The 17971-nt window shown below is 44.2% G+C and overlaps 1 protein-coding gene across 2 annotated transcripts in view; it reads right to left on the minus strand.

Moving 5' to 3' along the window:
* Window positions 1–2358: 2358 nt before the first annotated feature.
* Window positions 2359–17971, minus strand: part of NRP2 (neuropilin 2) — a 115364-nt gene continuing 99751 nt past the window's right edge. For both annotated transcript variants that reach the window (XM_033230589.1, XM_033230590.1), the window contains exons 16-17: window positions 7826–7876; window positions 2359–5674 (exon numbers count right to left, since the gene is read on the minus strand). In XM_033230589.1, coding sequence (XP_033086480.1) covers window positions 5373–5674; window positions 7826–7876 — 353 coding nt within the window. In that variant the 3' untranslated portion in view covers window positions 2359–5372. The remainder of the gene's footprint in view (window positions 5675–7825; window positions 7877–17971) is intronic.

Here is a 17971-nt window from a genome sequence, read left to right on the forward strand (position 1 = left end):
AGATTCAGAGCTTCCATGGGGAGGGAGGTTCATAATGAAGTGTTTCCCTCCTCGTTGCCTGGGAACTTATTGTACTACGTAAGAGCATACTTGGCTTCCTTTAGCTTTCACTGGCCCAAATCTGGTATGTTTTGAAGCCAATAACCAATGGGTGAAAAGGTCTTCAATCACCTCAGTCACCTGAGGCCAGGTTAGTTCTTCCACTAAAGGCACTGATCCCATCATGAGGGTGGGACCTAATGACCCACCTCATGACCTAAACATAATTACCTCCCAAAGACCCCACCATCTAATACCATCACAATGGGGGTTGAGGCTTTGCTGTAGGAATTTTAGGAGGATACAAACATTTTCATTTCTCCTGGAACAATGATTCTTAAATTTGAAAGAGCATCAGATTCCCCTGGTGGGCTTTGCTGAAGCACAAATCCTTAGGCCTCACCCCAGAGTTTCTGATTCAGTAGATCTGGAATGGAACCTAAGCATATACATCTCCTCTGACAGGTTCCCCAGTGATGCTAACACTGCTGGCCAGGAACCACACTTTGAGAAGCACCATCACAGATGCTGAAACCACCAGAAACATTGACAATCGAGGATTTGACCACAGAGGAAGGAGCAAATAATCTAAAGTTTTTAGATTATTTGTCTAAGTCCAAAGGATTTGTCTAAATCCAAAGACAGAAAGCAACCCTGTGGCCCTGTTGACCGCCTAGTCTGGGAGAGCGTGGAGGTAATATGTCATTTAGTACAAGGCAAAAAGGAGATCAATACTGGGAGTGGGGTTTCCCAAAGGGATTGGCTCAAGGAGATGGGTCAGCTAGCCTACCCACAGATAAAGATAACAATCTACATCACCAGGGCCTGGTGATGTCCAGGGAGGAAGAGTTTGTAGGGGTCACAGCCTCTGAAGTCTACCAGGCAGGACTCAGTTAAAGTAGGCCAGATGGCCCATCACCCATTCCCACACTATCTTCATTTTATAAGAAGCCAACCAGCCCATCAGCCTACTGCTTCAAATGCTGAGAAGAAACATTATCCCAAGAGGATGACTTACCATCTTAGTTTGCCCAGGATTGAGGGTTATTATGGACTGAATGTTTATGTCCTTCTAAAATTCATATATCAAAGCCTCAACTACCATTTTGATGGTATGAGGATCTGAGACCTTTGGGAGGTAATTATGTTTAGATTAGGTCATGAGGTGGGTCATTAGGTCCCACCCTCATGACAGGATTAGTGCTCTTATTAGAAGAAGAAGACAGAAAGATCTCTCTCCATGGAAAGTCCAGGTGAGCACACAGAGAAAAGGCAGCCATCTAAAAGCTAGGAAGACAGCCCTCATCAGACACTGAATCTGTTGTTGCCTTGATCTTGGACTTCCCAGCCTCCAGAACTGTAAGAAATGTATATCTGTTGTTTAAGCCACTGAGTCTGTGGTAGCCTGTTATACCAAGCTTACTCAGACAAAGGGTACCACCCTCTTCTTTGGTACCTGCGGCCCAAAGTGAGAACATACATCTTGTTTTCCTACCTGAATGTTGCCTTTTCCAAAACCACCCTGGCCTGCCCTGTCCCCGATCCTGTACCCATAAAAACCCCAGGCCCCACCAGCAGAGCAGCAGAGTGGCAGAGAAGGAGAGAAGCAGCAGCCAGATGTTGGAGAGAAGCAGCTTGACTTCAGAGGGACAGCTTGATAGTGGGACCTCGAAGAAGAGTTCAGCCAGGGATGGCCAAACTCCAGGGGAAGATCACCTTCCCACTCTATCCCCTTTCCAGCTCCCCATCCCACTGAGAGCCACTTCCACCACTCAATAAAATCTTCCACATTCACCACCCTCAAATTTGTTTGTGAAACCTCATTCCTCCTGGATGCTAGACAGGGACCTGAGTGTGGGTGCAAGAGGCTGTCACTGTGACCCTACACTGAGCTGTTTAACACTTAAGGCATCCATGGATGGCAAAGCTAAAAGAGCACACTGTAACATACGCCCTTTGGGGTTCCAGGGGTCATGGGCAACCTCTAGACTCTGCTGCGGGCCCACATAGAGTTCTGCTCCTGCCAGTTGCCCAAAAGGGCTCATCCTGGCGTCTGCACCTACTCTTCTGTGTTCTCCCCCTCCCACAAGGGGTTGATAGCTGCAGGCTGAGTAAGCAAGCCACCTGTCATGAGTCCCGTGAAGGGGTCAAGGGAACTATCCTGTTTCAACAGGACATTCAGTGCTAAAAACCAGAAAAAGTCTCAGGCAAAGTGGGATAATTTGGTCACCCTTATCCCAGATCTGTTTGTCTCCAACAAAGACAAGGCAGGAAAAAAAACCAAAACAACAACAACAACAAAAAAATGATGCAGAAAAATATCTCTGGTATAATGTTTATTTAAATAGTAATCTTAAAAAGGCTTTATACAAATCATATAAACACAGTTTGACATTGTTGTTTGTTTTTTACATTGAAGAATCACAGTAAAAGCTCTCAAGTTCCCGTGATCTGGCTCAGCCAGTGAATGGTCGAATACCTTTAACTGCAAACCCTAGAAAAGTTAACCTACTATGTGACAGGTTAACTCTTTCCCTTGTTTCTTGTCATTCATGCTTATTCCTTGGACCCTCATCCCTGTCAACTCCCCTGCCCCACCAAAGACAGAAAGCAACCCTGTGGCCCTGTTGACCGCCTAGTCTGGGAGAGTGTGGAGGTAATATGTCATTTAGTACAAGGCAAAAAGGAGATCAATACTGGGAGTGGGGTTTCCCGAAGGGAATGACTCAAGGAGATGAGTCAGCTAGCCTACCCACAGATAAAGATAAACACACCAAGGTGTCCCCTGGCCAAGTCAAAATTGGGCCCAGCTGTCTTTCTGTCTTACGACAGACCAGCCTCCAGCTTTGGTGAGGTATCTACATGTAGCCCTGTGTACTCTGCTTCTGTTTAGCATTCAAGACCCACTCAGGGCCTCCAATCACCCAAAGGTGAATATGGATATAGGACTTTTAGAGGGATGCAAGTTGAGTTGTACATAACTTAGAGGTGAAGTGCAGGTCTGAGACAGGGCTAGACTTTGGAGAACTGTAAAATGGCTCACTGGGCATGAGAGCATCAGGACCGCTGGAGTAGGCTTCCAAACTTATCTTCTTCTGCAGGCTACTTCTGGAAATCCCTAGGACTTACCAGCTTTCTGAACACTGAGCATCATGGGAGGGTGAAGAGGGAAGGGGCTCATTAAAATCTTGCTTCTGCTGTGGGTCCACCTCGGGGAGCCCTAAAGCTAAGCCCTTGGGCTTGACAGCTCTACTTTTCACCTCTAACTACCACTGTGCCAATGAGTGCCGAGTGCCAAGATCAGCAGTGACACTCGGCCCTAGGTCAAAGTCACAACACCACCACTGAGTCCCACATGACCATTCACATACACAGTAGATACAGAGAACTCAAAGGCGCAAAGACACACACACATGAATAAATAGCTGTTGGTTGAACTCTTGCTCTCTGCATACAAAACACTGTGACATTACCATTTGAACTAGCATTTCCATAAGTTAACATTTAAAGGAACCAGCCAGTCCCATTCACCCTTCCCCTTTCACCTGGGTATAAGACAAATGAAATCTTGGGTGACCATAGCAGCAAAAATGGTCTGACATTGATATGCAATAGGCTGGGTATACTGGTTGAATTTCAAATATATTTCCAGCACACAGGCAATCCTTAGGCGTTAATATGAAATCAAGATTTGGACCTTGATGCGAACAATTTTATCCTTCACACAGTTTCATTCTATTCCTGATGCCTCCCTTTGAAGAGTAGTTGAGAGTCATCTAGGGCTATGACTACCACTTGGGTAGCAGGGCTCATTCCTTTAGTAGGATCAGTGGTGAGTTGGGGTACTTGGGAATGGAGCCATCGGGATTAGGGAAAGAGGAATGCCTTAATTCGTAAGATATTCACTAATTTTTACATAGAGGGAAAATACATTTTTCTTCATTTTTTCAAGGCACTTAAAAAATCACATAAATTGGTGTGCATGCATGTATGCATGTGTGCATGTATGTGTGTGAGAACCTAGGTCTCTCAAGGTTGAAGCAGTGTGGTTAGCATTCTTGTCCACAGTACTTGCGGACTTCTTGTTAGAATCAGTTCTTGTACATCCTAGCTCTGACTCTCCCGAAAGGTTGAAATGGTGGTTGTAACCGAAAGGAGAAGTCAGTGTTTACTAGCCTATTCGAGAGACAAAGGCATTTCAAAGGGTCTCTGTCTACACTGCTCAGCCCTGGCCCTCATAGGATCACAGAGGTTGGGCTTCTCTTTCCCTCTCCACTGTTCTCCTTCCCATCCAGTGGTGACCAGTTACAATATCTCATTGATGGGAAAAACATACCAATAGTCTATTTTTCCCTCTATTTTCCCCTGTCTCTGAGAATATCACGCAATGCTGCTTCCAAGGGCTTAGAGACCTGAAAAATGTGTATATGTGTGTGTATATATGTATATGTTTTAGAAGAACATGGAGGAGGGAAAAGAAAAGGCAAAACCACCACCAGAAGCCCTACAAGGGAAGTCCCACCACCAGACACTGTGGGTCTAGATTTAGCGAATGGCTCCTATTCATTCACAAAGCACTTTAAGGCTCATCCGGGCGCTTCTATGGATTTTGACGTGTGAAGTTTCCTTTCTGGTTTGTTTTAACTCGCATACAAGAAAGAGCTGTTCATGCTGACCCTAAAATGGCAATTTTCCCCTGGATAAAAAAAGTTGAAGGCAACAACATCCTACTTAAATGCTAGGACTGGAAACGGCAGCTTGTAGGGTTGGCTGGCAGAACCTACACCACAGTAAATCCCTTAAGTCATAAGACAATCAGAGGATGGGATAAGCTGGACGGCTTTTTTGAGTTTTATTTGTAAAGATGGAAAGGCTGAAACGACACTTTGCTTTTCAAGTGTTGATTAGAAAGAGAAAGCGGAGAATAATCATCACTGCTCCGCTTCTATACTGGAAAAGTCGTTCTCCTCTTCTGCCTCTTTGAGTTGCTCACAGACCAAAGAAATAAAATAATAATAATAATAATACAAACTCACAAACAAAATAGAACTGTGACCCCAAAGAGATGAGCTCCTGTTTCGTCCCAGCAGAGAACATGGCCCCGTTCCTGCAATGACTTAGCCACTGCGGTCCTAAGGGGGGTAATCATCCCCTGTGCGGCTGCATCTCCCTTCCTCCTGTGACTTGCTTTTCTGGCCTGTCCATACCTTCGGTATTCTGGATCGGTTTGATCGAGATTATGGCATTCAGTTTCCAAAGGAAAAAAAAAAATGTAATCTTCCCCAGCCCCTCTTGCTGGAATGAAACGTCAGATAGGATTCAGGTGCAAGATGTCATGCCTCGGAGCAGCACTTCTGGTGGTTCATCTTGACCTTGTGTTTAAGGCCGTCGTAGAGCTCGAAGTTGTAGTTCTCCAGCGTGGTGCAGCTTCGGGAGCTCAGGCCCGAGTAGGAACAGGTACAGTAGAGCAGGAGACCTGCACAGGTGGCCCCCAGGAGGACACCCAGCGAGCTCATGGCAATGATGGTGATGAGGATGGGATCCAACGTGTACAGCCAGCTCTTTTCTTTGTCAGTCGAGGGGGCGCCAGACCCTGAGGTTGCAGAAGAATTGCTCCAGTCCACCTCGTATTCATCTGCGATACATAAAATATACGAGAGATTGCAGGCACCGCCTATGTTAGGGTGAAGTGACTGAGCCTCCCCAGCCCAGAGGCTCTTCAGAGCATAGCAGTAGCAGCAGCGGCTCTGGAATTAGTCTGCCTGGGTTCAAAGTCCAGCCTCACCACATCCTAGCTGTGTAACTTTGGGCAAGCTATTGAACCTCTCTTTGCTTCAGTTTTCTCCTCTTTCAAATGGGGATAATAGTAAAATCTGCCTCAACTGGGTTGTTAGGAGGATTACATGAACTAATATTTGTAAAGTGCTTGGTGTCTGGCACACAGTAAGTACAAAGTATCCAATATTTAAATAATTTGGCTTACACTAGGTAAGCTCTGATTTTAACAGCACCTTTGGGATGGCTCTGCAGCACCTGGGATGGCTTTGTGTTCAAGGGGACCTCTACATCCCTCCTTTCCAACCTCAAGCTAATGAAAGGACAGTCTGGGACTACTTGCACATGATGAGTTTCCTAATTTGGCATTCCTGGCCATATAAGCAGCAGATTTTCCCCAGCCACCAGACCTCCTTTAATAATAAGGCATCATGCCTTATTGTTACAGGTTGAACTGTATCCCCTTCCCAGCCACTTAAATTCATGTCGAAGTCCTAACCCTCACCACCTTATTTGGAGATAAGGCCTTTACAGAGGTTATCAAGTTAAAATAAGGTCATGAGGGTGGGCCTTTATCCTGTAAGAGTGGTATCCTTAGAAAAAGGGGAAATTCTGAGACACACATGAGATAATTTCGTATGAACAGGAAAATGGCCATCTCCAAGTCAAGGAGAGAGAGCTAGAATAGATCCTTTCTCACAGCCCTCAGAAAGAACCAACCCTGCCCACACCTTGATCTTAAATTTCTAGTCTCTAGAACTGTGAGAAAATATATGTCTGTTGTAAGCCACCCAGTCAGTGGTACTCTGTTCTGGAAGCCCTAGCAGACTAATCTAATTACATTTCTACAGTGTGGCTAAGGCATGCCCACATCTGGGCATCATTTTTTGAAATCTCCTAATAATCCCATGAAGAAGGCAGGATATTATATATATTTTAATAGGTGAGGAAACTGAGGTTTAAAGAAATTAGGTGACTAGGTAACTCACTCCAGGTCATGGGACTTAGCAAGCAGTTAAAGTAGGAATGGAAATCAGGCTTTCTGTCTCCTTACCCATTGCCCTTTCTACTCCATCCCAGTGTGCCTCTGCCTGATCCACTGTAGTCTCTCCATGTAGGTTGGTCATGCACTTTTGCCCATAAAAGGAGTGCTGGACTGGGTTTGCAGGGAGAGTCTGCAGTCAGTTAATAAGGTGCTGTTTGGGTGAGTCGCTCCAGTTTCTATAACTACGCATGAAGTTTCTGATTAAGGGCAGGTTAAAAGCAGCTGCTCTATAAACTGTTCTTCTTAAATGCATAAATCTTAGTCTACAGTTATTCTTTAGGTGGAATCTTGCTGTTGAGTCTGTTGGAGATCAACTCTGGCACGCAGAGACGCCCAGAGAGAGACCTGTGCTATTATGAGTTGAGGGAAGAAATTACATCTACATATTTGCTCAGCAGCCCTCTAGCCTCTTGAAGTATGTGTATTTGCAGTGAAAAAAATAGAGCTTGGAATAAATATAAAGATACGAGATGGTCAGTGTGAAAAAGAAACTTAAATCTTGCAACAGGCTCCGAATTGGAATCTTGAATAGTGTGAGGAAGGTTTCCCCCAAGCCAGGGAACCAGAAACCACAGCAGGTCTGGGAGAATATTCACATTATGCTCATTTACTCAGGCCATTTTTGGGAGAAGGTGAAAAGCTTCAGGCAATGATACATATAGAGGAGCTGATCTTTCACTTGCAAAGGGTTTATTCAGATTTGAAGTCCATCCAGGTAACAAGTTTTTGGAAAGAGGGGATCTGTTTCAGATTAGGCAGAGGGAACTCAATACACTTTCTAAACCTCTAAAGTTGACCCTGGCAGACCCATTGATGGTTCCCTCATTTTTCTCCAGATTCTTTTATATATTTCTGACTGATAGTTCTAAATTTTGGCCCTCCCATACCCTGGGCATTATTTTTGTTGATGTCTTTATAACCAAACTTGAATTTCACGATTACCTGCTAAATCGTAACAATACTTACCATCAATTTCGTCTTCATATCCTTCTCTCTCATGTATTTCTGGGATGTCCACTATAATATAAAGAAAATAAAAACAAGTTAATAACAAGTTCTATCAGCATGGCTAAAAGGCAGGGAGGCAGTCTTTATGAGAATGACTCCCCATTCTGGCAGGCAGCTAGAGAATCACCTCCACTTCTAGATCATTCAGTATGGACATTACTGGATTGTTCTCCTTCATATGACCTGTATCTTCCACCAACCCCAACCAGTAACACAGAAATAAGAAGAAACTCTGGGTCTTCAGTGCCAAGCAACCCCTGCCACTGTGCCTTTTTAATGACTGGCATTCATTAGGAACACTGGTTTCATTTAAGGTACCTTCAATGGCATCTTATGCCCAACAGCAGCTGCCTTTACTGGGATGTCCATTTAGTATAGCATGCTGCACCTCTTCATAGGCACACATCTCAGAGGGCACAAAAGCATCAGAGTTTTTATCCTCTGGATTTCATGTAAACATATGGTAGTTTAAGGAAGTCTTGTTTCATCATTATACGTTTTAATTTAAGAGCAGAAATGGAAGGCATGTCGTAATGCCTGTTGACCTTCACATATCTGTGCTAATATCTCTCATCCTTCTTCCCAAGTCTGTTTTTCCTATTGGCTTTCTCCATGGTTTAGAATAGATCAAAGATGGGCATCCAATCTGACTAGCCAGGCTAAGTTAATTTACTACGAATTTTCTCCAGTATTATCACTGTCTATCTCTTTCTTTTTCATGATAATTTGGGAGGGTGATAATACAGGTCTCTCTATTCACTGTGCTGTCCAACTTATAGAAAACAGAACCAATGAAAATTTTCTGTCTAAAACGGTAAAACATTAATAGAGAACACCAAATGCATGGCAAACAGCAGCATCTTACCATTTCTTCCTATCTCACAAGCTAATTATGCCTTTCCAAGCTGCCAGCTCAAGACAGCCCCAGTGAATGTGTATGGCCCTTTCAGAGTTTTGTTCCACCAAGTCAGATAAACAATCTTGAAGTCACTACTCTAAATTAAAATCCAAAAATCAAGGCTTAAAAGAAAATCAAAATCTCAAATGGCTGAAGTATCAGACAAGAGGGAGAAAAAGAACTTTAGATCCATACAGCCAACAGACACGTGAAAAAATGCTCATCATAAAAAAAAAAAAAAAAAAAAAAAAGAAAAAGAACTTTAGACCATCCTGAAACCTTCCCTCATCAGCACTATATCTCAGGGAAGATCTACTTGACCATGATCTGAACTGAGCATTGATCCATCACTGTCACACTTGAAATTCAGTCTTTTCCTGGAGGCCATGGTTTTAATCATCTTAGAAGTCCTCATTTCTGGCCAGAGTGCTAAAGCACATTCTCATCCCCCTCGGTCACTAGTAAGGGATGCACAAAACAACTTGCCAAGACCCCACTTGAAAAGATTGATGCCATGTGGCACCAATCCTCCATAACTCCAGCCCATTCCTGGCATGTTTAAAGCACAGTAACTGGCACCTGCAGGCCACACCAGCCTCCCCACCTAAATGCCCACTCCCTGCATTCTTCTCCAGGCCCCAACAGAGCAGGTTATTTCCTTGGAAGGGAAATGTGAACATGAATCAATAGGAGGCAGGTGGTGTTTGTCACAGGGATCAAATTGAGCTTGTGAAAGTCAACCCAGAGGGATTTTTTCCATATGAAAAAAAAAAAAAAAAACCCAGCATGAAAGAAAACCGTCACATTTCCAACAATTAATTGGTTTGATGGGCCACTCATATATCTTAACATCTTCACCAGTAAAAGAGGCAGAACACTGGATGAGAATAGGTGAACCAGCCTAGGATGAGAACCACGGGGCTCCTGCCAGTGACTTCTGGGCCAAATCCTATGCTTGCTTTTAGGGATCTTGTTTCTGCCAAGGATGTGATGAATTCTTGGAGGCTGGAGTGCCCTCTTGCTCCATCTCACACCCTCAAAGAAGGCGTCTTAGGATACCATAGATCACTGGCTGGAAAGGGGTGAATGTGGCATTGATCTTGAAGGAAAAAGGGTAAAAGGATGCTAATGATTTTGAGAATATTTTATCCCAGGAGATCACAGCCTCTTGTCTCTGGAGGTTGAGGACTGGATGAGATGATTTCCTAAGAACTGGCCCATTTCTAAGACTCAATGAAATCAATTGCCCAGATGCAGCTGAGATTTCTGCACCTGGAGAATCAAAGGCTACTTAAGGTGAAGAAGAACACTTTAGTGGCTTGACTTGGCTTTCTGTATAATCACTGCTCCCCTGAGTTTGAGTGAGTGGGAAGGGGGTCAAAAAAAGGATAAGTTATTCAACATTTTCAAAAACGCATCTGTTCACCAAGCCTTAAAGAAAGAACGGCACACTGGGGAAAAGACAAATAAAGGGAACATTTGTACAAAAAACCATTTACTTTGATAGCAATTTTCTCTAGTCCCCTTGCTAATATTCTTGATATCTGTGTTTGATTAAGAGCTTTCGCTCTCTCTCAAAAGCATCTTTGCCCTTTGCCGGCCACTTTCCTTTTCTGTTTAGCCTGGTAGGTAAACTGCAGCCTGTTTCCTTAGGAGGCTAGCAGGAAGGAATGTGGTTCTCCCACCAGGTCCCTGTAGTTCTAGCAAAGAAAAGGCAAGGTGTGGCAGGTAAGTGGCTACCAGGAAAACCAAGGCGTAAAGCTACTGGCCTGTGGGAGGCAGGAGGGAGAATGATGGACTAGGGGCCCAAGGCAGAGGGTAGAGGCAGCAGCTCCCTGGAAAGGGGAAATGGCAGCCGCAGGATGGCGGACCTAGCTGCTGAAGTCAGTGCAGACATCAGGAGAGAGTGGGAGAAAGGAACCAGGGACTCAGAATTTTGTTTTCAATGGGGAAAACTTGGAGAGGAACTTCCAGGACTCTGTTTTAGTGGGTGGGTGTGTTTGTGAGTGTGAGATGGGCTAGGGAGAGTGGAATGGGCCACACCTCTAGAAGAACGCAGGTCAGGAAGGGATCTTACCACCCACCCAAGTTCCGCTTTCAACCTTTGTGCTCCCATGACCCTGTTTCCTTCTAGGCCCCTGTGTGGATTCAGTCTCAGGTCAGCCTGACTACAAATACTAACTCTCAAATATTGTATTAGGGCCAGGATAGATCCCCAGTCTGCATTCAAGTTCTTTGGGTGTGGCTGGGGCACTGTAACTACCACCATATCCCTACTGCCCCCTTCTAATAAAATAAAAGAGTCTGCCTTCTCTCAGATCCGGGTTGGCTGGATACACACTTTGGTTGCCTGTTTCACTGGCTCACTACTCTGATGGAGTAGGGCTTTGAAGGGCTTCTCATGAACTTGAAGATGTGGGGATCTGAAATTTGGGGTTTCATGCTTTCCATGACAGACATCACCCAGAGCAGGAAACTAAATTACATTGTTCTTCAAAGGGCAGTTTTCATTAACCAACTAACCAACCTAACACCAACTTAGTAAGAGGGCTTACTGCATGCCTAGGAGACAAATTGAGGACTTTGGAAAATAAAGATGTAAAGGACCAGGTGTCTACCATCAAAGCCCTTCAGTGTGGCTGGGAAGTGAAGACTCACCCATGCCAAATTAGCATGAAAGAAAGCGAGGCATTGCGGAGAGGACTCCAAAGTGCTGCTGGAGTGCAGGGCAGGGATTGGGCAAATGAACCTGGGCCACTACCAGGAAGGAAAATGTGGGAGTGGGGAGCAGGATACTTTGGAATTGAGGCTGCTGCAAGTTGGGCATTGGGAGATTTCTTTCTCCTTTATCTGCCTGATTGATAGAAATGCTTTAAAACATGGCACCCAATCTCTTGTCTTTTGGCTTGCATTCATTCATATCAGGCTCATCAAGGAATTCAAAGAGATCGCCTTGCTTTGCCACAAATCTCCCACCTTGCATATATCTATGTGAGAGTCAGATCTCTGCCCTCCCAATCCCTAACACCTATCCCCTTCCCCAGCTGTTGCAGACAGTATAGTGAGAGAAAGAGGCCAACTCCAAATGAATGACTGGAAGGGGTTTTACAGAGCTTGAGTAATCAAGTGGGCACAGTGTCTACTGCTTAAAAACAAATACAACCCAACTTCACAAAACTTTGGTCATTTTCATATGGAGATCAGTCTCAGGCCAAAAAGTCACCTTGTTTTGGTCAGTGTCCCTTCTCGCATCATCAAGAGACAGAGTAGGTACACGGTGAAGCATGATTCAAGGTCTCACTCATCTGTTGTCCTGATTTTTTGGAATGAGAGACCAGGGTGACTAGTTATGAAAACACCCACAGGACTATTCCAGAAACACCCTCCACCCTAGAAGAATCAAATATTCTCTAGTGTGCTTGTCAATAAATTGCAACACTATGGCACAAAAGGTGAACAGCCATACCGAGTCACAAACCCAACCTCTTCTAATGAAATAAGCTTCTCCATGGAACACTGTCTGGTAGTGTAAGACCACACATGCTGCTTGGGAGACACACCCCCAAGACACTCCAACCTGCTGCCTGGAAATTCCTACTGAGCATGATTTTGTCCTCAAATAAGAAGGCCTTCTCTCATGGCCCTTTCCATTCTCTCTCTCACTCTCTCTGTGACACACACACACACACACACACACACACACACACTTTTTATCTTTCCTGTCTCTCTCATTTTCTTCCTTCTTCTAAGTTAAGATTATTTGGGATTAGCATTCCTTCATTAGTTTGCTTTTCTGCAGTTTCTTACAGAAAATTCACAGCCTTCGTTGTTTCTACTGTGAGTATATTGGCCTTGACACCGTTTACTTCCTGCATTGTAAAGGAGCTTCACAATATGGCCAGGAAAGCGAGAAGTCTGCCCCAAACCACTGGTTACTTTTGGATAAATAATTTAAGACAGCCCTTGGGACACTCGTACACAGATCATTTCAGGTCACTGACATGCTCGTTTCTTTGAAGAGTCCCTTCCATGCCAACCCTGAGCAGTGGATTAAGAGGCCTGCTTGAAGCTGATGACAGGGTTGTCATCCGGAGTGTGCAGCAGAGACGCTCGGAAGCCTGATCAGTGGCAGCATCACCCTGCACTGAAGGAAGTGGTGTGGGATGTGGAAGGCCCTAGGCTGGGGGTGGAATGCCTACCTCCCATCTGGTTCTGCCTCAGGTGTCAGAGCCTTGACCAGTCATTGACCTCCATGGGTCTCCATTTGCTCCTCTGTAAAGTAAACACTGATGCTCTCCTCTGCTCTAGAATTCCCTTGTTTTTACAGGAAGGAAATGAGAAAGGTATGAGGGCCTTTCTGATGAGGGCTCTTTGAAGAGGGTGATGGTTGAGGGAGACAAGGCAACTTCTGAACAAAAGGGCTCCATTGCCTCACGATGCTCACTGCCCCATTCTTCACCCTAACTCTGTCCTCTCCTGGGAGTGGCCACTCCCCGAAACCATTTGTTTTAAGGTGTGCACAGAAAGAGAAGACCACAAAAAGGTCAGGTCAAGAGAACCCATGAGGTTCCATGTGTTCAATACTTGCTATTTGGCTCAGGACTCAGTCCTACTAATTGGTAACTGAGGAACTGACAAAGTAGGTAAATTGTGCCCCTAGTTTTAAGCCTCCATGTTAACTGAGGTTGGGCTGAGAAAACCTCATGGAAAGCCAGTCTTAGTACAGCCACTTAACCCATCACACTTCTACCAGCCTTGAAGGCAAGGATTGAAGAGCCGCTTACACACAGGAAGCCACTGAAATCATTCATGTTCACAGGTCCCAGGGGTCATCACTTTGACTTTAGAGATGAAATTGAGGAGGGAAGGTAGAGAAGTGCAATAAGTCATTGAATAAATCAGCAGCAGGACTGAGAGTAAGCCATAGATTTTCAACACCTTGTTTGGGGGCTGTGATTTATTCGGGATAAGCTCTTGGCCACTTAGTGCCTTTGTTGAACTTGATTCCAAGTTTCTGAACCCCATGGGCCAGTTAAATCTCTGGATTTTTCAGATGGGAGTAGCCTCCAGAAATTTCTCTAAGCCATTCTCTTTAAATCCCAGCAGGAAATACAACACTGAGACCTCAGTAAAAGATAAATAACAAAGGACTAAGGAGATTCTTCTTGGCACTTCAAAATTCAGTTTAATTCAGTTTAATATTTAATATTGGCTGAAGGTTCCCCTTCCCCACTACACTTAATTTCCCAATTCAGTTTGTTCATCCAAGTTGCAATAAGGAGCCAAATGTTCAGGTGTTGATATAAACTTTGCCAAATCTCCTCCGTTAAGAAGTCGGGCTACTTGAGAGCCATTCATTCCTTGCTGGGTTTGGCTTGAGTTTAGAAGCACCATCAGAAGAGCCTTTATCATGCGTTTTTATCTCTTGGGCTACAGCCAAATCTAGGCAAGGTCATGGAAAAAATTGTTTTTTGGAATTTTTCAAATGGTTCAAGTGTGGAAAAAAAAGGAGGGCGCTTGGTATGAGATTACTGGAAGAGTTTGATCTTGAATTTAGCCATTTGTTTCTATTATTTTTAGTTGAATAACTAGAAGGAAACACTAAAAAGAATTGGAAATACTGACTGCAAACAAGAAGACTGTGAAATGACCTAGTAATAGTTTCAAGTGTGGAGGCGGATGAGTAGCTGAGGCCAGAATGTCTCCAATGAGCCCCAACAATGGCATGAAAAGAAGAAAAATGCAGCCAGAGACATGTTTGGCTATAAAGACAGGCTTCACAATTGTGCGGACTGGAAAACCACAGCAAAGCTGATGAAAGAAAATTCTAGAACCTCTTTTTTACCCCAAGTCTTTGAAAAATCAGCTATTCTCCATTGTTGTAAATAGATATGTGAACAAGCAATTGGCTCTTTTCATTTCTTTTGTTGGCTACCTTCTCTTAGGGCATGAGGGTGGCAAAAACAGCACTTCAGGGAAAACTTGTTGTTTTTTTCCCCTCTTCTGTAGTCTTATTTTTTCCTGATATGCTAGGGGAAAAAGTCATATATCTTTATATTTTAGGGAGATTTTTCCAGTGGGCTTTGAAATTTTCCCCCTCCTCTAGTTCCAATATTTGAGGTGTGCATCTTAGAAATATCACTGTGTCACTCAGATGGAGTGGTTTGGTACAACCTTGGACAAGTGAGAAAACAGAGTTGAAGAATCAAAACTGTATCCGCTTCCAATGTAAAGAATGTCTTCTTAAATATAGCCCCTCTTATTTTGTAGGTCCTTGAAAAGAAACTGTACATCTGTATGTCACTAAGAGAATTCACTATACTTAAAAGATGGGCTCTTCTTCTGAACACAAGAATGAATGAGAATCAATGACTCTGTGATATCATTTTACAGCTACCAAAAACGTACCTCTCTCTGCCCATTCAAGAGATGATTTCCCCCAGTAGCTTGCTGGTGGCCAAGGACCGTAATTACTAAGAGACTAATTCCTTTGGCTTCAGGTGTGGTCCCCTGTAAAAATGCAATTATTGGCGGAAGTAGCCATGCAGCATCTGTGTGAAGGAATCTGACCCATGCTTTTCTGAAGAAGGCGTTGATGGACGAAGGGGTAGAGAAAGTGTAAGGATGCCAGAGAAGAAAAGGGGTCACCAAGAGAGGGGGAAGGTGCAGAAAGGGGAGTTGGGAGGTTGGAGACAAACTGCACCTGGCAGAAAGGCAGATGAGCGGTGACCAGCTCCTCCACAGAGAAAGAGGTGGAGACCATGGCCACATCAGGAGGGGCAGAGCCAGAAAGCAGTGATGGGCTTGTGGGCCCAGGGCCCCTGTAAACACTAATATGGGGCTCACACTCTTGGACCACAGCTGGCCAAGGCGAATGAGGTATCTCTGGGGCTCCTTTGACACATCCGTGTAGGCTCCATCTAGGTCCTAATAACTACCATCTCACTCTCAATGACAGCTGTGGGACTGCCCTAGAGAAGCCATGGGGAAGCCTACACCAGCCCCTGAAATCCTCATTCCTGTTCTAGCAGGCCCTGGGTGGCAGTAAGAAAACACAAAGAGACAAAAAGGTTCTTTGTGCTTAAATGAAGCTTCAATAACTAGCAGGCTTTGGAGAATGAGACTTTGGTCAAGGCTACCCCTGCTCAAGGCTTTCTGCACACCCATCATTACTGGAGCTGGCTGCTCTTTAATAAGTTGCGGGGAAGTCCAGTCCAGGCATCCTGTTAGTGAGTCCTGCTGCTGGGAAAAGAAACTGGTATTGCTGAAAGCCATGGCATAGTATACTATCATTCCAATTCTGGAGCAGAGCCTTTGTTTTTGGGAATGTTCATGATATTTAAAGGATTTAATTTTGCACAAGTACATACAGAAGACAAAACAAGGCTGTGTGTGTGTGTGTGTGTGTGTGTGTGTGTGTCAGAGAGAGAGAGATGTACTCTAGTTCATCGAGATCTCAACTCATGCTGCTTTCCTTCCTGAGTTAAATACTCATGCCTCATGCCCAGGAGGCAATGGCCCTGGATTTTTGGCAAGGTCAGAGAAAACCCACACAGGATCTATATAGCCACAGACACTCCGTTATGTTCAAAGTCAAAGCCACTTTATTATGATCCTTTTCTCTTAGCACACCATAGAAATGAGGGCAGTGCTTTTGCTAGAAATGGTGTTTGGACTGACAGGTCTCTGGGCTTCTCCTTCACCCACCATTCCTTGCTACTGGCCCCTGTGGGGGCTAGTAGCTTTGCCTATGCCTATAAACACCCCACTAGAAAACCACCTCACTGCCTAGTGCCTTTCCTTTGGGTATTGTAGTCCTGAACTTCTTCAGAAGGAAGTCCACAAGGTCTGCTCCTCTCAGAGCCAGAGTAGGGGCCTGGGGTCCAAGGCCGCTCAAATTTGAGACTTTTTCTTGGCGTGTAGGTTTACCTCTGGCTGCTGGAATAGTTTAGTCTGCAGCACAATACTGCATACTGACCTTAAGGGATATTTTTTACATAAATTTTTTAGTAGAAAACATAAATATATAACAACAAGGCACAGCACAGGCACTCTTTGAAGAAACCAAGTGGAACTCATTTATCATGGAGAACAGGACTCTCTGCCTGCTGAACCCAGGGACAGAATTAACTCCAGTGACACAGCCGCCACAGCTCTGGGGAGCTGCCACTTAAAGCCAGGTTCATATTCCCCATAAGTTGGCGGTTTAAAAAAAGAAAGTTCTGAAGAAACACTCCCTGAGTTTAAAATTCTCTTCAGCTAAAAGTGCCCAAGGTCTTCTCTTGCAAGCAACACACCCACTGTAGAGAAAGAGAGATCGGCATAGAGATCACGTGGGTTGGGCAAATGTGGCAGGGGCTCTACAGCCAGGATGTCCACTAGTTTCTGTTATGCTCTCAAGCAGGGACAGGTTCATTTTAAATGGCAAACCTCAGCCATTTATAGCACCTACTAAAATGAAAAAAGGGATGTGCTTGACCCAGAAATTCTATGCTTTGTAAAACACGTGCCCAAAGAAGCAATTTCAAGGATGTTCATTGCAGTATTGTTTATAATAGTAAACAAACAAACAAACAAACAAAAAACTAGACACAATCTAAACGCTCGTCAACAGGGGAGCAGTTAATACACTCTGGCATATCAACACAATATAGAATGCTATGCTGCAGATATAAAGGATGAGGTAGATGCATTGGTATGTACTAAATTACTCTCAAGATGTCAAATGAAAAGAAGCAAGTCATCCAATATAGTAAGCAAACATTATGCTACCATTTACACAAAGCTAAATTAAACCAAACTAAACCCCAGCTTAACCAAACCACATAACTCAACATGAACACACATGTTTGTAAAGGTATAAAACAAGGCCTGGAAACATACTCCTCAAACCATTCTTCATAGTTACCTCTGGGGAGGCAACTGGGATTGGTCAACAATGAAATCAACTTTTGCTTTTTCTGTATGATTGTACTTTTTGAGCATGTTTAACTTGTGAGTTAAAGAAATTCAGCCAGTTACTATAAAGTCCCCCACCAGCAACCTCCCTGTATCATCAGTATCAATAAGCTCTCAAGCAATGAAACTCCGAGAAAAGAGGTTTTCCCACATAACAGTCCTCCTCCAGTACCTCTGTTGTTGACCCTTCAAGTGGTTTTTCCTATTTCTTGGTCCAATGCCCACGAGACTTTAGCTTTTGGGGGCTC

Source organism: Trachypithecus francoisi, unplaced genomic scaffold (assembly GCF_009764315.1).
Source record: "Trachypithecus francoisi isolate TF-2019V2 unplaced genomic scaffold, Tfra_2.0 Lachesis_group13, whole genome shotgun sequence".
In the NCBI taxonomy this organism is placed as follows: Eukaryota; Metazoa; Chordata; class Mammalia; order Primates; family Cercopithecidae; genus Trachypithecus; species Trachypithecus francoisi.